General features: G+C 46.0%; 2 protein-coding genes across 2 annotated transcripts in view; both read left to right on the top strand.

Annotated features, from left to right (window-relative positions):
- LOC135221998 (inactive selenide, water dikinase-like protein) overlaps nt 1-23133 on the top strand; it is a 104390-nt gene that overhangs the window by 23632 nt on the left and 57625 nt on the right. Inside the window, exons 5-6 of the mRNA XM_064260106.1 lie at nt 7097-7287; nt 7488-7678. Of these exons, the coding sequence (XP_064116176.1) occupies nt 7097-7287; nt 7488-7678 (382 nt within the window). The remainder of the gene's footprint in view (nt 1-7096; nt 7288-7487; nt 7679-23133) is intronic.
- Nucleotides 22640-23133, top strand: part of LOC135221997 (serine/arginine repetitive matrix protein 1-like) — a 57084-nt gene continuing 56590 nt past the window's right edge. Inside the window, exon 1 of the mRNA XM_064260105.1 lies at nt 22640-23129. The gene's annotated coding sequence lies outside the window, so the exon portion shown is untranslated. The remainder of the gene's footprint in view (nt 23130-23133) is intronic.

The raw sequence follows: 23133 nt of genomic DNA, 5'->3' as shown, positions 1-23133 counted from the left end.
GCGACCGCTGGCTGCTGGGTTGACGTGATGGTCGCTGACCAGCCACGGCTTGAGGCGAGGAAGGGGAAGGGGTCCCCGCGGTCGTCTGGTACCAGCGGCTCGACGCGCCGAGAGGACGCTCGCCGGTCTCACGCGACAACGAGCCTAGCAGGTCACCTGACGCCGCTCCCATCGGACCGTGCGGAGAGACGGTAACCAGCAACAGCTCGCCTGACGCTAGAGATCAGCGTCGACGTTCTCAGCCGAGCCTCTCGACCCCAGGCGAGCGGCAAGGCTAGGCCTGCTGCTCGATCGGCACTGCGGTGTGGACGAACAGCAGCAGCCCTCCAAGCACGCTGGTCCTGCCAGCGAGCTAGGGGGGTGGGAGCGTCAGGTCTGCCTCTCCTGTACCTTCAACCTCCTCGGGCTACACCGGGAGGAGCGAGGTACCTATGAGGATCGCGAGAGATGCGCCGCTCGCGATCCCGCTATGACGCCGTATGGACCAGGCACGGTTCTAGGACCGACCAGGACATACGCGCAAGTAGCTGGAGGCGACCGTCGGGGTGGGGTCTGCCGCTGTTCCTCCTTCTGAAGGAGGAGTATCTCGGGATCTGTTCTTGTTGGAGGGACTGGACGGTCCTACTCCGCAAGACGCGGTTACTCCGAGATACAGAGGAATTTGCAGAAGTCATTAAGCTGATTCGTCAGCATAATGACCTTGCGGAAGGATTGCCGCTACCACCAGCAGAGCCCACGTCTCTGCTCGAGTCGTTTTGGGGCCCGAGAGGGAAACCAAACCGACGGTGGGTCTGCCGCGATCGGAGCTTGCCGATTCTGTCTCGAACCAGAGTCTCTCGTCTCCGGACAAGAAGGCTCTCTCAGTTCTGGCCAATCGATCAAGCAACTTCCACCTCCTCTACTGCGACAGCGGCGTTTCTACGTGTCTTCGGACACCGTATTTAAATACTCCTAAAGTCCTCCTGAGAGGTTTCGACCTCGACGAGGACTGGAAGAGTCGGAGGACCGGTATCGGCTCTCTCCTGTCAGGTGTCGATCAGCCCCACCCAGACGACGTTCACAGTGGCGGCAGACCCTTACCTACAGTGAGAGTTCGTAACCCTCCTCGGGAAAACGTTTTCTCCTGACGATACGTTTTCCCAGACTCTGAGAGGCCAATCGCCGCAAGGCGATGGCTGCTCCTACTCTTCTCCTACTGCTAGTTCCACTGGGAAGGCGAGCGAGTATCCAATTCCTCCCCCATTCCCTCTCTCCTTACGGCTACGAGGGAAAGGGGAGGGAATCTCTGTAGGATCCCACGTTCGGGACTGCGCTACCAGGGGGACCTTCGGGTCCTACCTGACGTAAGCCCCGGTCGTTGAGGAGGAATCCTGCCCCATTCTCGATTTCTACGGGAATCGAGAGGACCACCAGCTGATATCGTTTGACGAATTCGGTGGGGGTGGGGTTTTTCGCAAGATCTGCTTAGAATTCTACGGAATTTCTAGCGCATTCAGTGTTCGAGTTTTTTACGATCTCCAAACACTTACGCGAGACCACGGTCCAAAGTGAGCGAGACGAGAATCCCCGATATACACGATAATCGGGAACCTCGCCTATGCTCGAATTCCTGGAATTTTCTAGCATTGGGGAAGAAGACTGCTGCTGAAAGAACTATCTCACAGTGGCCGACCAACCTGGAATAGAGAAGATCAGACGGGAATATCCGTTTGGCTTGAACTATCGTCTTAGTATTCTGTTCACCATTGAAGCTTTCCTTCGAGGAAGACTTCTCCTTCACTCTCTTTGATAGAGATCGAAGGTGGTCGATCTCCAATCCTTATTTTGTTTTCTTGAAGGAAAGAATTTAGGATGGAGATCGTTGTTTCAGAATCCTACAAATATACTACGTATATTAACCTCGCGACATGATTCTACTAAGCAGTTGAATTGTCCGAGGGGTAAGGACGCATATCCTAGTTAATCTACGGATTGCGACTTATAAGAGAAGTATTCTAATTGAACTGCAACTCGGGGTTGCCTGCAACCTCCCAGGAGTTTTTCAGTTTCAATTTTTTATATACTTATGGTTTTGTCACGACAACACCATTTCAACTTTTATATTTACCGAAATTCGTTTCGCCTAAATATAATTGCTAGAGCATATCTTTATGCTTCGGTAGTTCTAGCCGAACGCATTCCTTCGTGGAATAATGGATTACCTGGTAACTCAGGATGACGAGTCAGCGAGAGCTCAGGCTCAACTACTGCGTATTGAACTGCCTGATAGCAGCTCAGTATCAGCTGGGCCTCTGATATGCACGGTCATGTATGTCTCTCTCTCCCCTGCTTTGATTGACTATCCGAACCGTATCTTCTGCCCAAACAATCATGGACTTAGGTCTCTGATTAACGGGGATTCTCGCAATAATAAAGGACCATCTACTGCTGTGACGCTAGATTCCATCGCCTTCGACATTGCGAGAATTTTTCAACAGAGATATCTCTTGGACTCTTTCATCTTTCTGTTTACCGCACTGTAACAGAAGTCTGTACAAGTCTCCCGCTGCATCGCACTGCGATAATGCGAATGATTTTGCAGACATCTGAGTTTGTCTTCAAAATATCTCGTATTCCGTAGGTGTAAACCAATTGTTCATTGTTCAACGAATTACGAGATGTGTCAGAAGACTCGCCTACATCTCCGACCTGACAGCTCTACTTCCAAATGTTCAGCCCATGAGAAGCAGTTCTTCAGGCGGCTTTCCCCTGTGTTTTCATTACTGAAGAACGCCCCCGCTTTCATTGCAACTACGACTTCTCACCGAGGACAGCAATGAAATAGCGGTTAGCGTTTTCAGTCATTTGTAAGCACAGGTTATGAATCTTGAGAATCCTTCTCTCGATTCATCTGTGAAGACGTAGGTTGCATTCAATATCTACCTTCGTCTTCAACGGTACATAGTGTTGTTTCTCCTTAGCTGAGATTCAACAACCATGAGATGTTTTACCTTCAGGGACCTCGGTCTCTAGAAGGCAATTGACTTTCGCCTGTTGGGCACATGCATTAAGAGAATCATCACCTCGCTGTCCGGCATTGGTTGACAAACAAATACATTATTTGTGTCTCTCGGCATAACCCTTTACTTTAAAGAGGCGAAGGTCAGTGACTTACTCGGATGCTTTGACAACTTGCCTCCTACCGAACACAGTCAGTCGGCAGCTGTCAGAGCGCCCGAGTCAGTTACGAACTACGCTGTTGACTTAGTTCGGTTGTTACAGAGCAATCATTACTTCGTTTTGAATAGCTTGTCACAGTACCCATACCATTGACACCCACCATGGAGTGTCGGTGTCCTACCACTACCGAGAACTTCGCTGCATGGGGATAGGAGATGCGAGAGACTTCGTGGCAAACGGACAGACCAGTATGGGTATACGGACATCACCAAAGTAGAGAAGAGGGATAGGTCATGCGACTATTTCCTTCTTTTCCTCTGAGGTAACTGCATGACTTCTCCTGCGAAGTCAAGCATCCAGGGGATGGGGATCCGTGACGCTCGATTTCGTACCGAACTTCGTAGCGAAGGGGGGGGGGGGGGGGGACTCAGAACCCCTTCGGTCCCTGACGATTGGTTAGAGTCGTTCACAATTCCCTCCCTAATGGACTTCACCGCCCCTTCGATGTGAAGGAGATGCTGACCTTGTCCGCAAGAACTTCTCCGTGGCGCAGGTACTGAAGGCAGGGGTGGTCTGGGTCAACCAGACCACATGCCCTTCCTTCTACCTTCGGGATATTGCCCACAGGTCCTTGGATCTTTTCCTTGGGGGGACCCGTGGTTGGCTGCTCAACACGTTGTGTAGCGAACCCAGACCCTCGCAGGCTGAACAGCATCGAGTCCTGGTGTGACCGTAAGAATGGATGAGTGAATGAGAGTGTGACTGGCTCCTCTTCCCATCTTTTTTTCTTCCCCCTCTACCTGTGGTTAGAGGGGACACGGTCGTCACCCTGCTGGATAAGGACAAGATGCAGGTGAGCTACTCAACAGAGCCCCATCCTAATCCCTTTCACTAGGGATAGGAGCGTATATCCACCACTTCCTCCAACAAGGGGGAGGAAGTGGATGCCAGCTTGAGGACAAACCCATACTTTATTTTGTTGCCTCTTGCAAACAGGAACAAGTTCTTGCTTGCTGGTACGAAGAGATACGCTTGCCTCTCTCATTAGTACTCGGCACCCAGAGGTCTGACCATTGATCCTGCGGTGCACACCACCGATCAATCGGACAGAGGCTTGGATTCCATCCCTCGCTCTTACGACCAGGGAGGCATTCCAGGGCATGGACGAACACCAGTCTGTTCATCAAAAGACTCAGATTCCTCCCACCAAGAAGTGGAGTCTTCCTATTGTTAAAGGACCGATGTTTGTATTACGTATCGGAACAAATGACAATTTGTCGAAAATTGCATTTTTCCTAACTATACAAACCTGAGGTCCTTTACATATAGTCCCTCCTCATGCCACCCCTCACTCTGCGTATTTTGCATGGGGCCAAAAGCAAAAGTGATTTGTTTACCTCCCAGTCGCGCGGCGCGCGACTGTCGGACAAGCAGTTAACTACCGTTCTCCCTGTTCGAAGCTTACGACCGTTCCAGCTGCCGCTAGCTACTTCCTATTGTTAAAGGACCTCAGGTTTGTATAGTTAGGAAAAATGCAATTTTCGACAAATTGTCATTTTAAAACTACTTCCTTATGAAAGTTATTCAATCTCTCGTTTTCTTGAATTCTTTACTTATTATATATTAGTTTGCAAAATCTCTCTCTCTCTCTCTCTCTCTCTCTCTCTCTCTCTCTCCTCTCTCTCTATATCTCTACTCTCTCTCTCTCTCGGTCTCTCTCTCGTTATATTACACTATCGGTTCTTTTGATTAGCCTTGTAAAATGTGAAAAAATTGATTTTGTTACCAACCTTTGCCCGCTACAACCAATTTGGTTTCCTCAAAGGGTTCCCGTCTCTCCTCCCTCCATCCCCTAGCCACCTGTATGCCATTGTAACCGAACAATTCGTAAATCGTACTTCAAAACAAAATTTCATACTGTTTTATTACTTTACACTCTTAATTTAACTTCTGAACACATTAATAAAAGAAAAAAAATGTGAAAAGGGCGACTTTTGGTTTGGTTGGGACAAATTGTCCTGATTCCTTTTATTTCTTATGGGAATATTTTTTTCATATTTCAAACAGCCTTATGGAACGGATAAAGTTTAAAGTCTGAGGTACTACTGTACTTGAAGATTGTTTCCTCACAAGGACCATTTTATGGACATTGCTTGTTTGTGAGGTTTCCTGCTGAATGGCTTTTTCTGTCAATTGAGATTATGGCTCTGTGAAAGACAAGATGAATATGGTTGCTTTTACCTAACATTAAGGGGGGGGGATTGCTGTTATATCAAATGAATTATCTACTGTCTTAATATCTTACTGACCAAAACAGGTTACCTACATATCCCATAGAAAAAGCTAATGACAGGAGTCTCCAAAACTCTACTACAGAACTTGGGCCAATTTCTCAAGAAACTTTTGGGTATATGAAGCATGTAGATAATATTAAGTGCCATTGATTTGGAAAGAATTGGGTGGGGAAAAGGTGCCAATACTTCTATAGCCCATAAATTTGCTATTGGAAACTTTTACACTGGCTAAAACCATGAATCGGGCATCTCAGGACTTTAGTTCTGCTTCTAACTTCAAGGGGGAATGTATTACGTCTCTCACATGACGTCTTTTTGTAAATTTACCAAGGGGTTGTTGGTTTTTTCTTGTCTTTTACAATAGTATGTTGGTTGTAAATGTAATTTTACAAAGAAAAGTGCAAAGAAATATTAGAAAAACATGTAAAAGTAAAAAAAAAAAAAAAAAAAAAAAAGTTACTGAATCTTTGTTCTCAGTAAATTTATGTAAATATTTTTCAACAAATAAGCTAAGAATTTATTACTGATTTTCTTGTAAAGGGGGCCTTACAAGGAGTTATAGATAGTCATTTTCAATTTTTCATGGAAGGTAGGGAGAATATTTTAGAATATTTTTCTTTTACCATATACATTTGCATATCTTCTTTTTCCATTGATGTGTTTTTTTTTTGTAAATTGGCTGGCCTCAAAGTTTACCCAGCCTGAGGAGGTGTATATCAATATATTTACCTTTCCAGTAAGGGTTAAGCCTAAGAAAACTGCAAAACAGCTATTGTAGCTTGTAAAAAAATAAAAAATTTCATTATGTATTAGGTTTTCAGGTAGGTAAAGTAGAACTTGAGAGAAAATTTCATATAATCCCGTAAACTGGTATTCTGATGAAAGAATATTAATGAGGAGGATGAAAAGCCTCCTTGGAGGTGCAGAAGATTCCTATAAATTGCATATGTACTATGTATGGTAATGTTGAATATTTTTCAGCGTTGTCTATTTTTACAGCATTAGGCATAGATGAGTTTTCTCCATTCTCTGGTATCTTGTGTATTTTCAGTCTTGAAATTTTGTCTGGACCAGGTCTCCATTTGCGCTCTTAATCCTTCCTACAGGTCTGTTTTCAGTTACTGCTATATCCACCATTTCATTAGTTGCGTCTCTTCATGTTGTATGACCCAAGTCATGAGTCTTTGAGGTCTCCATCTATTTTCCAGGCTCTGAATAGCAAATTTGTTACTTCCTTTTTATGGTTGGTGTTTCCAGCACATTCCGACCGCAAATCACCATTTGGAAAACCCCTAAATCACCATTTGGGAGACCACTGCATTTCCTTAAAGGTTGCCATATTGTCTGATGGTTTTTTATTAAATAACAAATCCTGTTCCTCTTGAAGACTTTTCCCCAACATTTCCATACTGCTCCAGCAGACTTAATCATCTGTAGTTTTGTGTCATAGTGCATCACCTTTTCTTTCATGTAGCTTGCAGAATTTTTCCTTAACATAGGAGTTTTATGTTTGAGTTGTTAACTTTCATGCTACAGGTGTACAGGTGTCTTGTTGATCTATTCATTTATAAAATTACTCCATAGTACTATAACTTTCTGTTGGAAGAATCTAATGTTTAACATCTCACCACTTAATCTTTCAGGCCCGATTGTGCTGTAGTAGGTGATGTCTTGGTGCTGACTAAACCTTTAGGAACACAAGTAGCTGTAAATGCTCATCAGTGGTTAGACCAACCAGAGAGATGGAACAGAATTAAGTTAGTTGTTTCCGAAGAGGATGTGAGGAAGGCTTATCAAAGAGCGATGGATTCAATGGCCCGCCTCAACAGAACTGGTATGAAGATCTGTGTAGCATAATTATCCTTCTTATTTTATTCTGTTTCTTGTTATACTGCTTTTATTTGTGTGCAAATCAATTCTTTATGAGTTTGAATAGCTGAATGGAATGTTTCAGTGAGTAACATTAAAAATTGTATACATACACTTTAAGATGAATGGCAAAATTCTTTTTAAAACTGTCACCTTCCTTTTCAGCTGCCCGATTAATGCACAAGTACAATGCACATGGTGCTACTGATGTGACTGGCTTTGGATTGCTTGGTCATGCTCAGAACCTTGCAAGAAACCAGAAGAGCGAGGTTTCTTTTGTTATTCATAATCTCCCAATCATCGCAAAAATGGCAGCTGTTGCCAAGGCGTGCGGTAATATGTTCCATTTGTTACAAGTGAGTACGGTACATTGGTAAAACTTTCCATGGTAGTTTGTTTATATAAATAGTAGGATCTGCAAAGACATCAATTGTTTTGCAGAAACTTTTTTTTTGTTTACTAATGGGAAGGTTGTGTTGTCATTGCCATAGGGGGAAGTAACTTCAGTGTCCTTTGTTGGGCTTACCGAAACTAGAAATTCAATTTGATGACTCAAAGTATGAATACAGAAAGGTTAAAAAAAAAAACTATTTCATAAAACAAATTTACCATGTAACTAATCCCCAATCTTACAAAATCAGATGCAATTGGGGCCACTTCATAACACTAGGTGACCGAAAAAAAAAAAAAAAAGTATCACTTTCAACAACCCTAAATTGAGCACACTTCATTTATAGTCCACAGGAAATAGGTGAAAAAGGGTGTGTTTTATTGCATGAACATGTTACATGGACACTTGGTAACACCATATCCAAAATGGGACATTCAGCCATTTTGAAATTGTGCAGTTCTCACTTTTAACCTTCTTGGTTGATATATTTTTCCATATTTTCTAGTTTTTCTACAAAATAGTTCATCTTATTGGTAAAAGGTATAGAGACTAGAAAAGTAGGAAATTAAATTCTACACAAGGTTGTTTCCATAAGGTTTTGCTCTGAAATCCCAAAAATCGAATACATATTTTTAATTATATATGGGACTTAACCCAGTAATTATATAGCTAAGAGTTTCACTTGCCCGGCAGTTAAATTCTGAAATTCACGGGTCGTGCTAATTTTTGTTTATTTTGTTTTGACTAGGTAATAATTCCCCACCCACTCTTGGAGAAAGAGAGGAACCACTTGGCAAAGTGCTCAGTTTGTTTCTGAAATTCTAGACTTTTCCTTTTGTTTACATGGTAATTGGTGAAGTATTTTTCATTGTGTTGGCAGAATTGGCTATTTGTTCCGACACGGCATACAAACCTGAGGTCCTTTTACAATAGGAAGGTACTAGCGGCAGCTGGATAGGTCGTAAGCTTTCGAACAAGGGGTTCGGTAGTTAACTGCTTGTCCGACAGGCGCGCGCGCGCGACTGGGAGGTAAACAAATCACTTTTGCTTTCGGCCTGCTGGCGTGTAGACGTGTATCATCGCTCTCTGCCCGCTTCATCGTCGTTGCTTTCGCATGGTTGTGTTTTTCTTTTTATATTTATCTAGTGAAACTGAATTGTAAGTACAATCATTTCATATTTATTTCCATTGAATTCAATTGTGAATTAAAGGATCTTGGTTTCTCCACGCCCTCCGATTACCCGAGTGCCGGGACTGAAGGGCGTAAGTGCGGGAATTCATTTTCCCAGAATGATCCTCGTATTGTGTATGCTTGGTGCCGAGGGCGGGAGAGCGCTCGCTCCGAGCTTATATTTTGGTTGAAAATGTGTAGATGAAAATCGTAAGTAAGTGCCCTTTTCATTTATATTTTTTTGACCTGTATGCTCGTTGCCGAGCGAATGCGCTCGGCACGAAAACTTATTCTGTATGGAAGTGGAATCGCAAGTACAGTATTCTTTTTCATTTTCATATATTTATTTTGATTGTAGCAATACTCATTTTGGATCAGTTTCCGCTTTTACCCGGAAATTGATCCTTTCCCCTTTTTATTTGAATGAAGTGAAATCGCAAGTGCAGTTCTTTTTCATTTTCATATTTTATTGAGATTGCATTATTTACTTGGATCAATGTTTCCGCTATTTCCCGGGAATTGATCCTTCCCCCCCACTAATCACTACTACTGTTATTTCCGCAGGTGCTATTGCCACGAGGGTGGACCTTGGTGAGGTATGGGCGTCCTTCGCTTTGCAGGGCGTGCCTAGTGTCCAGGGGCGACGGTTCTATGTCTGGGCCTGCTGCGGTCACCCATGGAGTGGTGACCACGACAACGATATCGACTCCAGGTGACGACGTCCCTCCTCACCTGGTGTACTCGCCTCACGTGGTAACAGTCTCGCCTACAGCCGCTGTGAAGTGCCGTTCGCCTCACCGAGAGGGGGGCGTGCCGCCGCCGCTCGTGGTTGCCGCGCTGCCGCGACCACACTTCCGCTGCCCTAGAGCTCGCCCCTGGACCTGCCGCCGGTACCAGGATGTTGCTGGCTGCTGCTCCACCTCCTGTGTTTCCGGTGCTGCCTGCCGTACCTGCCGATTCTGTACTGACTGTCCATGCAGTTGCTGCGCTGGCTGTCCCTGCCGATGCTGTGCTGGCTGTGCCTGCTGTTCCTGAGATGCCCATACCTGCTGACGTCGTCCCTGTTCGTGGTGGTACTACCCCAGACTTTGGTCTGTCTGTACAGGTGCGTCCGGGCCCTGGATGGCAGATCTTACGTCTGTCCTGAGGAAGCTGACGAAGAAGAGGAGGAAGGTGTCGTCGTCGTCGTCTTCATCTTCTTCATCGTCGTCGGCTGCCGCCTCTTCCCCTTCGACTTCTAAGGCTTCAATGCCGAGGAAGAAGAAGGTTGCCTCCTCCCTCCTAAGAAGTCTCCCTCGGGAGCTTCTCGGGACCCGTCTCACCTCGGTGGGACGGGAGGGTTCCTTCCGCTGGTCCTCCTGCTCCTTCGGGAGCGCGGGGCCCGTCTCTTCTTCCGTAAGGAAGAAGACTACGGGGACCAGAGGAGTACCGGCTAACACCGGTACTTCCTCGCCTGGTGTCAGTGGTTCTGCCACTGCATCAGGATCCGTCTCGGCCTCTCGTTCGCGGGAGGTACCGAGTGTACGGTCGCCTACCAGCGACCGTGCAGCCAGGAACCAGACCTCTGAGCCCGCTCAGCGTCAGGTTCACGGCACGGAGCGGAAGACTGGTGACAGCCGCTCACGCGACTCTCACCAGACCAGCTCTCGCTCTCGCGGCGACCAGCTGGCTACCCGGGATGACGTGACGGTCCACGACCGGCCACGGGCTGAGGCTGGGAAGAGGTCCCCCCGTTCGCCGGTGCCAGCCACGGCTGGAACCAGCGACGTGACGTGCCGTGAGGACAAGCACCGGTCTCACTGTGACAGTGGAGCCTGCAGGTCGCCTGACCGTCGCTCTCACAGAGAGCGATCGGGTACGGCAACCAGCACCAGCTCTTCTGACACTCGAGATCGGGGCCACTGTGCTCAGTCCAGCCGTTCTCCACAGCGAGACGGTTCGACCAGGCCTGCAGCTCGATCGCCACCGCGGGTTGACGATCGCCTGCAGCCCTCCAAGCCTGCTGGTTCTGCCAGCGAGCGAGGAGGGAGCGTCAGGTCTGCCTCTCCCGTACCTTCAACCTCCTCGGGTTACACCGGGAGGAGAGAGGTATTGAGGAGTGATCGTGAGGGGTGCGCCCCTCATGATCCCACCACGACGCCCTACATGCCAGGCACGGTTCTTGGACCGGCCAGGACGTATGCGCAAGTGGATGGAGAAGACCGAGAGGGCTGTCGCTGTTCCCCCTTCTTAGGAGGAAGGTTCTCGGAATATGCGCTTGTTCGAAGGGCTTAACGGCCCTATTCTGCAAGATGCTGTGACTTCTGAGATCCAGAGGAACTTTGCCGAGGTTATGGCGCTGATTCGTCAGCACAACGACCTCGGGGAAGGATCGCTGCTCCCACCAGCAGAGCCACGTCTCGGCTCGAGTCGTTTTGGGGCCCGAGAGGGAACCCAAATCGACGGTGGGTCTGCCGCGATCGGAGCTTGCCGACTGTGTTGAACCAGGTAGTCTCTCGTCTCCGGACAAGAAGGCTCTCTCAGTTCTGGCTGGTCGAACAAGCTACTTCACCTCCTCTACTGCGACAGAGGCGTTTCTACGTGTCTTCGGACACCGTATTTGAATACCCCTTCGGTCCTCCTGAGAGGTTTCGACCTCGACGAGGACTGGAATGAGTCGGAGGACGGTATCGGCTCTCTCCTGTCAGGTGTCGATCAGCCCCACCCAGACGACGTTCACAGTGGCGGCAGACCCTTACCTACAGTATGAGTTCGTAACCCTCCTCGGGGGAAAACGTTTTCTCCTGACGATACATTTTCCCAGGCTCTGAGAGGCCATCGCCGTAAGGCGATGGCTGCTCCTTTTCTTCTCCAACTGCTAGTTCCGCTGGGAAGGCGAGCCAGTATCCAATTCCTCCCCCATTCCCCCTCTCCTTACGGCTACGAGGGAAAGGGGAGGGATCCTACAAAGTTTCTCTGTAAGATTTCCCACGTTAGGGGCGGCGCTAAACCGGGGGACCTTCGGGTCCTACCTGACGTAAGCCCCGGTTGTTGAGGAGGGATCCTGCCCCTTTCTCGATTTCTACGGGAATCGAGAGGACCACCAGCCGATATCGTTTGACGAATTCGGTGGGGGTTTCGCAGAGTGCTTAGAATTCTACGGAATTTCTAGCGCACTCAGAGTGTTCAAGTTTTTTACGATCTCCAAACACTTAGGCGAGACCACGGTCCAAAGTGAGCGAGAATCCCCGATAATTGTTACACGATATCGGGAACCTCGCTTATGCTCGAATTCCTGTAATTTCTAGCATTTGGAAGAAAGAACTGCTGCTGAAAGAAGAGTATCTCACAGTAGGCGATTAACCTGGAATAGAGAAGAACGGACGGGAACTTCCAGTTTGGCTTGAACTATCGTCTTCGGTATTCTGTTCACCATTGAAGCTTTCCTTTGGGAAAGACTTCTCCTTCACTCTCTTGACTAGAGAACGAAGGCGGTCGATCTCCAATCCTTATTCTCATTCCTCGAGGGGAAAAGAATTTAGGATGGAGGTCGTTGTACAGAAACCTACAAATATACTACGTATATTACCCTCGCGACATGATTCTTTTAACAGTTGAATTGTCCGGGGGGTAGGCGGCATACCATAGTTAACTCTACGGTTTGTGACCGAGACAAATTGTATCTTAATTGAAACTGCAACTCGGGGTTGCCTGCAACCTCCCAGCAGTTATCAGTTTCGATTTTAGATACTTGGTATTGTCATGACAACACCAAATCAGCTTTTGTATTTACCGCAAATCCGTTTCGTTTAAATATAATTGCTCGAGCGTATTCTTTATGCTCGATGGTTCTAGCCGAACGCATTCCTTCGTGGAATAATGGATTACCTGGCAACTCAGGATGACGAGTCACCGAGAGCTACTGCGTATTGAACTGCCTGATAGCAGCTCAGTATCAGCTAGATCGGAGATGCACGGTCGGTTACGTCTCTCTCTCCCTGGTTTGATTGACTACCGAACCGTATCTCTGCCCAACAATCATGGACTTAGGTCTCTGATTAACGGGGATTCTCGCAATAATGAAGGACCATCTACTGCTGTGACTCTCTATTTCATCGCCTTCGACATTGCGAGAATTTTCAACAGAGATATCTCTTGGACTCTTTCATCTTTCTGTTTACCGCACGGTAACAGAAGTCTGTACTAGTCTCCCGCTACATCGCACCGCGATAATGCGAATGATTTTTGCAGACATCTGAGTTTGTCTTCAAAATATCTCGTATTCGTAGGTGTGCAATTATTCATTGTTCGCCCCGAATTAACAGATGTGTCAGAAGACATCGCCTACTCTCCGACCTGACAGCTCTACTTCCAAATGTTCAGCCCATGAGAAGCAGTTCTTCAGGCAGTATTCCCTGTGTCTTCATTACTGAAAAGCGCTCCGCTTTCATTGCAACTACGATCCTCACCGGACAGCAATGAATAGCGGTTAGCGTTCTCAGTGTTTGTAGCACAGGTTCAGAATCTTGAGAATCCTTCTCTCGGTTCAGCTGTGAAGACGTAGGTTGCATTTTCTGTACACCTTCGTCTTCAACGACACATAGTGTTGTTTCTCCTTAGCTGAGAATCAACTATACTATGAGATATCTTGCCATCAGGGACCTCGGTCTCTAGAAGGCAATTGACTTTCGCCTGTTGGGCACATGCCTTAAGAGAATCATCACCTCGCCTTCTGGCATCGGTGACGAACAAATTATTTGTTTAGTCTCTTGGCATAACCCTTTTAAGGCGAAGGTCACGTGACTTGCTCGGGTGCTTGGACAACTTGCCTCCTACCGAACGCAGTCAGTCGGCTGCTGTCAGAGCGCCCAAGTCTGTTACGAACTTCGCTGTGGACTTAGTTCGGTTGTTCCATAACAGTCTTTTCTTCGTCCTAACGGCGGCTTGTCACAGTACCCATACCATCGACACCCACCATGGAGTGTCGGTGTCCTATCCACTACCGAGAAGAAGAACTTCACTGCTTGGGGATAGGAGAATGTGAGACACTTCGCTGCAGACGGATAGACCAGTATGGGTACAGGACATCACCGAAGTCGAGAAGAGGGATAGGTCATACGACCATTCCTTCTTTTCCTCTGAGGTAATTGCATGACTTTTCCTGCGAAGTCAAGCATCCAGGGGATGGGGATTCGTGACGCTCAATTTCGTACCGACTTCGTAGCGAAGACTCAGAACCCTTCGGTTCCTGACGATCGGTTAGAGTCCTTCACAATCCCCTCCCTAATGGACTTCACCGCCTTCGATGCGAAGGAGATGCTGCTTTGTCCTGTGAAAGCGCGACCGCGCTTTCTGAAGAAACTCGACATCCCAGGCTGAGTGTTGAAGACTTCTTCAGCACCAAGATGACCTAGAAGTACACTCCTTCGAGTTACACAAGACTTCTCCGTGGCGCAGGTAACTGAGGGCAGGGGTCTGGTACAACCAGACCACTGGCACCTCCTTCTACCTTTTGGATATTGCCCACAGGTCCTTGAATCGTTTTCCTTGGGACCCGTGGTGGCTGCTCAACACGTTGTGTAGCTAACCCAGACCCTAGCAGGCTGAACAGCATCGAGTCCTGGTGTGACTGTAAGAATGGATAAAGTGAATGAGAGAGTGACTGGCTTCTCTTCCTATCTTTTTCTCCCCTCTACCTGTGGGTAGAGGGATACGGTCATCACCTTGCTGGATAAGGACGAGATGCCGGTGAGCTACTCGACAGAGCCCCATCCTATCCCTTTCACTAGGGATGGGAGCGAATATCCACCACTTCCTCCTACAAGGGGGGGAAGTGGATGCCAACAAGAGACAAACCATAACTTTTATGTTGCCTCTTGCAAATAGGAACTTGTTCTTGTTTGCTGGTACGAAGAGATACGCTTGCCTCTCTCTTAGTACTTGGTCCAGAGGTCTGACCATTGATCCTGCGGTGCACACCCCGATCAATCGGACAGAGGCTTGGATCCCTCCCTCGCTCTTACGACCAGGGAGGCATTCCAAGGTTGGGCGAACACCAGTCTGTTCACAAAAGACTCAGATTCCTCCCACCAAGAAGTGAGTCTTCCTATTGTAAAAGGACCGAAGGTTTGTATGCCGTGTCGGAACAAATGACAATTTGTCCAAAATTGCATTTTTCCTAACTATACAAACCTGAGGTCCTTTTACACATAGTCCCACCTCATGCCACCCCTCACTCTGCAGTTTTTGCTTGGGCCAAAAGCAAAAGTGATTTGTTTACCTCCCAGTCGCGCGCGCGCGCCTGTCGGACAAGCAGTTAACTACCGAACCCCTTGTTCGAAAGCTTACGACCTATCCAGCTGCCGCTAGTACCTTCCTATTGTAAAAGGACCTCAGGTTTGTATAGTTAGGAAAAATGCAATTTTGGACAAATTGTCATATTTAGTTAGTGTTAGGTTTTTGTTTTTAACTTGAGAACTTGAGTTATTGACTTTGTTTACCAGCTTGACTCTTGTTTGCGACAAGTTGGACTCTAGTGTTTCTAACATTAGATATTTTGTGAAAGTATGTAATACTAGGTTGACCAAAGAGTCTTGTGATGTGTAACCTTCGTGTTCGGCTTGTGGCAGACAAGTATGTTCTTTGGAGTCTACTAGAGACTCAGAGGTCTGGAAAAACTAACCCCTATTAATAATAATAATAATCTTTGGAATTAAGATGTACAGTGTTCCCCCCGAATTCCCCCCTGTATTCGCAGGGGATATGTACTAGATACCCCTGTGAATAGTTAAAACCACCACTAAAAATGCTTATAACTGCCTATCATGAAAGTTCAGATACCAAATGTATACCTTAAATAACATCCTACTTCAAATATACCTAAAATTACTAACCTATTACTATATTAATCTTTGAAATTATATTGTTAGTATAATTTCAAAGTTATGAGTTTGTTCATACAGAAAGTTTATTTAGGGCCAAAGATATGACATTGTACAGTTTAAAACAGGCTCCCCAACTTTTTACCAACTGTAGTTTAGAGATGGCACTTTTCAGCATCATGCAGATTCATGACAAAAGTCTCCTGTAGACTATATCAAACAATGTTTTATATAACTTGTACTAACTCTACTTTACATTTAGTGTCTCCATAATTTAGGTCAATTGTTTCTTGTAATCTTAAACCAACGCACACAAGGCATGCAAAGCCCACAACCCCAAATGTTCCTCCTGAGTCCACAGACTAGAGTACAACCTTCAGGAAGCAAACTTTGGAAGAGGGATTGGTTGGTTGGCTGACCTACCACTGATTCACCCCAGAAAAGACAAGACAGAAAAAAAAACTTGCTGTGCAAAACTCACAACAGTTATCACGAAAACAAAGTCATCTAAACTAATAAAAGAAAGAACTAAGCATGAAAAAAATACATACCACAGGCAGTCTCCAGCTTATGAAGGGGGTTCTGTTGTTGAGACAAGTCGTAAGCCAGAAAATCATCAAAAATCCTAAGAAAACCTTATATCTAATGCTTTTGAGGGTATTAAAAACTAAAACTGCATTTCTATTGTATTTAAAAAAAAAGATAACTTCCAATATTGATTATTTTGCAATTTTGGAGTTACATTTCTTTCGGTAGATCGGCGTTGTAAGCGCCGTACCCCTGGAACATGTGCCGTAAGCCTGAAAATAATTTATGATGAATGAAAAGCGTTGTAACCTCGAAACGTCGTAAGGCGGGGGGGGGGGACTGCCTGTATTTCTAAAACACAAACTGCTGTCTTATTGGAAACTTACCATACCTCTATCTGGTATAGAATGTGTGGAGTTTATAGGTCCTTGTCCTTATCACAAAGCCTTCAGTTGTAATATGCACTTATAGTTGGGTAGTATACCAAATGATCCTCAAAAAATCCCAACAAAAGGTCTAATGGCAGTTTGCAGTTCTATTAGATGTATTTGACATGAGAAAAAAAGTCTACCAATATGATACCCTCAGAAGTGCATTAAAACTAGGTCACCTTCAAAATGGCTAACTACCTATTATTAAATAAATGGAAACCACTTTAATTAGATTAATTTCTTTGTAGTCTAATTGGGAACATGTCTGTATTCCAAAGTAGTAACTGTCCACTCGGACAATACAACGGCTCTCTCTAATAGCAAGAAACGGAGGAATGCTCCCTTTTTTCTTTTTCTTTTTTTTCCCTCTGCAAAGCGGCAAGAGCACTTCTGTTAGATCAGAACCACACCAGAATCCTAACAAGGTTCATACAGGCGAAATTCAACGTCCTAGTGGACGAATTAAGCCACAAAAAGCAAGTTCTTCCCACAGATTGGATGTTGAACCCATTGGTGTGCCTTGATTTGTGGAATCTATGGGTCAAGACTGATTCTAGACCTATTTGCAACGTCAAAAAACCACTGTCTCATGCTTTACTGCTCTCCAGCCCCAGACCCGCATGTGTGGGTGACAGATGCAAAGCTCACTGATTGGTCAGACAAAGACCTGTATGCCTTTCCACCATTCAAGATTGTGAGAGAGGTCATAACATGTTCAGGTCTCACCGGAACATTTCATGAACCTCATTGCCCCATTCTGGCCAGAGCAGGATTGGTTTCCGGATCTACTAGAGCTCCTGGTACTTTCTGAGAATGTAACCACAGAAGACTGCCGCCTTAGTGGCATGATCGGTATGGTCTTGGCCTGCCACTTCGGTGGCCACGAGTTTGATTCTTGGGCATTCCACAGAGGGTTTAGAGATGTATATTTCTGGTGATAGAAGTTCACTCTCGATGTGGTTCAGAAGTATTGTAAAACCATTGGTCCCGTGAGCAGAGAAAGAGTGAGGCGTTCTCGTTCCCCTGCTGACTATCTTGGATCGAGCCAACAGCGGCCAGCAAAGATCAAAGAGACCGCGTCCGTGGAATTCCGGGCCGTCTGTCAGAAGATAGGGGCGAGACAACATCCCTTGTGACGGAGAATGGTACATTAGAGCCGGAGGAAGGAGAAAACCAAGAGTTTCTGGCCTCGTATGCAGAGGTGATTGATTTGATTCGTCAATTCAATAACCTTTCGGAGAAGACAGAAACACCGGCCAGTATGCTTCCGCCTGGAATTGACATGGCATTTGGATTAAAAAGGGATACCAAGGTGTCGTATGAATTGCCTTGTTCGAGTCATGCGGAGTCGGTCTTGCAACACGTAAACGCAAAGATTGCAGGAAGGGATAATTCCTTAAGATCTAATAGATCATTTAAATTTATTCCCCCTCCAATGATAAAGCAAAGGAAATATTACGACACCGAAGGTCCCTTTGCTGTCTAGACAAGTGAACCCTAATGTTGAAAGATTAAGGTCTGGATTAACCTTGGATCAGGTTAAAATGGAGTGCCCTTCGATGACGTACCAAGAGGCTGCTACGTTAGAAGCAACAGCTTCTTCTGTCTTTCAGGCTGCTTCTTGGTTAGACCTTTGGTCAACAGCAGTGGCAAAGATTGCATCCTCGGAAGTAACAAGAAAAGTAGTGGATGAATCATTGTTCATTAGATTACTACTGTCAGGTTCCAAGGCGATTGCGTACCTGACAAACGTAAGTGCCAATGTCTGGGCAAATATCCTGCTAATGAGGAGAGATGCAGCGTTGGCTAGACTAAGCCGCAATGTGGATTTGGATTCCCTGTTAGCAATGAGGAATGGGGATATCTTGGAGTCGCAACTGCTGTTGCCAGAGGTCATACTGGAAGAGGCGATAGATAGAAGAAGGATGGACACTAACGATAGGTTGGTGCAACAGGCAGTTAGGAAAACGTCTAACAGTCAAGCTACTCCTTTGGAGGGAAGACAGCAGCAGATGTCTCGAAAGAAGACAGTGAGACATAACATCCCTAATAGAGCCACAAGACCCTCTTCCCCAAAGAGGCTAACTCATCGGCCCTTTCACAATAGAAACAACAGAGGAAGGGGCAGTAGGGGAAGAGGGAGAGGCTCAAGAAGATAGGATGGGCGCCTCTCATCACTCGGCCACACCAGTGGGGGGTTGCCTGGCAAATCACTGGAAGGTGTGGCAGGAACTAGGGGCAGAGCAGTGGGTGGTGGATGTTCTCAGGATCGGGTATTTGATCCCGTTCGAGGTAACCCCGCCCCTGACAGATCAGCCATTACACCACGTCGCTTATGCCTACAAATCTCAGAAGGCCATTATTCTTCAGGACAAAGTGAAGAAGATGATGGAAAAAGAAGCTGTGCAACAAGTATGCAGTCCGTCAAAAGGCTTCTACAGCAGGATTTTCCTGGTACCCAAAGCCAACGGGGAGTGGAGGACAGTAATAGACCTGTCAACGCTGAATCTGTTTATAAGGAAAACCAGTTTCAAGATGGAAACTCCAAAAACGGTTCTACAAGCAGTCAGGATCGGAGACTTTATGCTGACAGTCGATCTAAAGGACGCATACTTTCAGATACCAGTCCATCAGTCTTCAAGGAAATTTCTCCGCTTCAGTCTTGCAGGGAAAGCTTTCGAATTCAAGGTCCTGTGCTTTGGATTGACAACGTCTCCTCAAGTTTTTACAAGAGTGTTCACTCTCGTGTCGATGTGGGCGCATGCTCAGGGGATCAGGCTAATAAGATATCTGGACGATTGGCTGGTGGTAGCAAAGTCCAGGGAGAAATTACTCAGGGACAGGGCGACCCTCCTGCAGCTTTGTCACAGCCTAGGTATTGTGGTAAATCAGGAGAAGTCGCAGTTGGATCCAAGTCAACGTTTGGAGTATCTGGGAATGGTTATAGACACAACAGAAGCCAAAGTATTCCCAACAGACCAAAGAATAGAGAAATACAAACAAGTGGTGAATGCCTTTCTGGGAAAACAGGCACAGCCAGCAAGACAGTGGCAGGTGGTGCTGGGAATCCTAACCTCCCTGGAGAAGCTAGTACCACAAGGAAGGCTACACCTTCGGTCCCTACAATGGAGGATGAAGGAGTTTTGGTCACCAATAGTAGATCACCCGTATGAGCAATCTCCCTTGTCGGCAGAAGTGAGGAAAGACTTGCTGTGGTGGGTGAACGACGACAATCTGACAGTGGGTGTCCCCCTTCAACAATCCTCTCCAGACCTCTTGCTGTTCTCGGATGCGTCACTAGAAGGCTGGGGAGCCCATATGGAGGAGTTGATGGTGTCAGCAAAATGGAGTTGCAAGGACAGAGAACTCCATATAAACGTGCTGGAGTTAAAAGCAGCGTTTCTAGCTCTACAGGAATTCAGGGAGAGAGTAAAGGGACACTCAGTGGTATTGATGTCAGACAACACCACAGTAGTAGCTTATATAAACAAGCAAGGAGGCCTAGTTTCTCGGCAGTTACATGTGATGACAGTTCAACTTCATCAGTGGGCTGTAGAGAACCTGGTAGACATCAGGGCCAGGTATATTCCGGGAAAAAGAAACATAGTGGCCGACAAGTTGAGCCGCAGGGATCAGATTCTGGGAACGGAGTGGTCCCTGCACCAACAGGTAGTGGACAGGATGCTCATGTTGTGGGAAGGACCGATCATAGACCTATTCGCAACCAGGTACAACAAAAAGTTGGAAGTGTATTCTTCAGTAGTCCCAGACGCAGAGGCAGTAGCAGAGGATGCGCTACAACACCCCTGGGACAATCTGGACGTGTACGCATTTCCTCCATTTTGTCTAATCCGTCAGGTTCTGAACAGGGTAATGCGGTCTCAGAACCTCAAGATGACCGTGGTAAGCCCCGTTATGGCCGAAAGAAAAGCAGAGTGGTTTCCAGACCTACTGGAACTCTAGTAGATGTGCCGAGAGAGTTACCCCCATGGAGCAACCTACTGTGTCAGCCGCACATGGAGAGGTACCACCAGTCGGTGAAGTCCCTATCGCTTCACGGGTGGAGACTGTCAAGTATCTCCTCCGAGCGAGAGGGTTTTCGCAGAAAGCAGCAACTCAGATGGCAGGAAATATCAGAAAATCATCTGCGACAGTATACGAAGGAAAGTGGTCAGCATACTGTGATTGGTGTCGTAGAGGGAACTTGTCTCCACTCGGTACCACTATTCAGCAGTTAGCAGACTTTCTGATATATCTCAGAACAGAAAAGCATATGTCTGTATCTGCAGTGAAGGGGTACAGGGCGGCTCTAGCCTCAGTCTTACGAATGAAAGGAGTGGACATTTCGTCTTCATGGGAGTTGGCCATGCTGATGAGGAGCTTTGAACAGTCATGCCCACTAAAGGAGCTAAAAGCCCCAGATTGGGATCTGACCAGGGTACTGAGTAGTCTGACAAAACCCCCCTACGAACCACTAAGGCAGTCCATGGATAGGAGCCTGACCCTGAAGACAGTCGAGAGGTTGGAGGTCAATGGTATTTGAGTTTGTCCCAGAATTCGTGGCCAAGACCCAAAACCCAACAATAGTAGACGGCAGATTCGACTCCTTTACCATACCTTCCTTGGCAGACTTTGTAGACAATGACAAAGATGAGATGCTCCTGTGCCTCGTCAGGGCACTAAGGGAGTACTTAAGGAGAACAAGGCACCTCAGGCCGAGGTGCCGGAGGTTGTTCGTAAGTACAGGACGGAACAAGAAGGAAGTGTCCAGGAATACAATATCGTTTTGGCCAAGGGAGACAATCAGAGATGCTTATATGGCAGAAGACAGAGGGTCAGATAGCCAGGTGGGAGCTCAGGGGCTCGAGTGCTTCTCTGGCATTTAAGAAGAACATGTCTGTGGATAGAATTCTGAAAGCTGGTGTGTGGAAAGGCCAAACAACTTTCACCTCATTTTATTTGAAAGACGTTGCCCATAGATCCTTGGACACTTTTTCTTTGGGTCCAGTGCTGGCGGCCCAACAAGTGATATAGCTCATCCAGTGCCCCTGGCGGGTCAGTTTGCGTCTAGTCTAAGATGAAGGTATGAAAGTAGAATGAATGGGATGACTGGTCTTTTTTCTTTACTACTTTCTTCCTACTCCTTTAACTACGGGCAATATGAAGGAGAGTACCGTCATGTGCTGGAACGGACTAGATGCAGGTGAGGTGGTCAGCCATACTGTGAAGCTATCTTAGGTTATGATATACTTTTCAGTAGCAACACACCCCTCTAGATAATAGGGAAAAGAGGGGTGAAGGCGGATCCAGTTGCAAGGGACAAGAGTAAACAATAGAATGGTATCTGCACCCAGTGGGGGAAAACCAATTGATCCGCTTATATCTTTGGTTCTAGGTTCATTGTCCATTCTCTTAGAATTTCCCTATATATTCGGAAATGGATAAGGTGGCAAACTCCCAGTCAGTTGTAGAGACTTACCTCCCTCCAATAAGTAAGTCTATCCTAATGTTAAGACCGAAGGTTTGTTCCGTATATGAACAAATACCAAATTTGTAACTAATTTGTATTTTTCATAACTAACAAACCTGAGGTCTTAACAGGTAAAGGCCCACCTCGAACCACTCCTCTAGCAGTCTAAACTGGGTTAGAAATATAACTGGTGGGTCACAGGTAGCCGTGGGCATTCTGGGTATACATGCCCCGTGACCTAGTATAGATGCCAATAGTCCCTGGATCTCCACAAGTGTAATTTTAATTCTATCCGGTTTCCAGCTTGGCGCTAGTAAATCCTAATGTTAAGACCTCAGGTTTGTTAGTTATGAAAAATACAAATTAGTTACAAATTTGGTATTTTTCCATGTTCGTTCTTGTAAGCCGCCGTCTGCCGCTCTTCCGAAAGTATAGTTAAAAAGAGTGCAAATTTAGCGATCGGTGTGTAAATTTTTTAAATGTTTATGCTTTTATGTTTAAAATGTGTAGAAAATATTACGTATAGGGTATTTTTATTTTTGTTCATAAATATGATACAAATTAAGACAGCCTTTGTAACTACGCTCCACGTTGTCAGGGTATGATACAAATTAAGGCAGGGGATGTTTTTTCATGTTCGTTTTTGTCCGCCACTGTTCCGAAAAATGTATGGTGTTATTTTATTATTTATGCATCTTTTCTTCCATAAATCCTTTAAAAAGTTGTATATTACTTCACTGTATCCAATAATATTGTATGTATTCTCATATTATTGTATTATAAAATACTACGGCAAATCTAAGCCAGTATTCCGCAGAGCGGCCAATGTTGTGGTTTGAAATAAGCTGATGGCAAATACGGGTTTGTTTCGCCATAATTAATGCAATTCTGAGCGAATTCTCTTGCTTCTAGTTAGCATAAACGAATATCTAGATACTTGACTTATATGAGACAAGGTTA

The sequence above is a fragment of the Macrobrachium nipponense genome, chromosome 3 (genome assembly GCF_015104395.2).
Source record: "Macrobrachium nipponense isolate FS-2020 chromosome 3, ASM1510439v2, whole genome shotgun sequence".
Classification (NCBI taxonomy): Eukaryota; Metazoa; Arthropoda; class Malacostraca; order Decapoda; family Palaemonidae; genus Macrobrachium; species Macrobrachium nipponense.
This window is presented reverse-complemented; position numbering and strand designations above follow the sequence as displayed.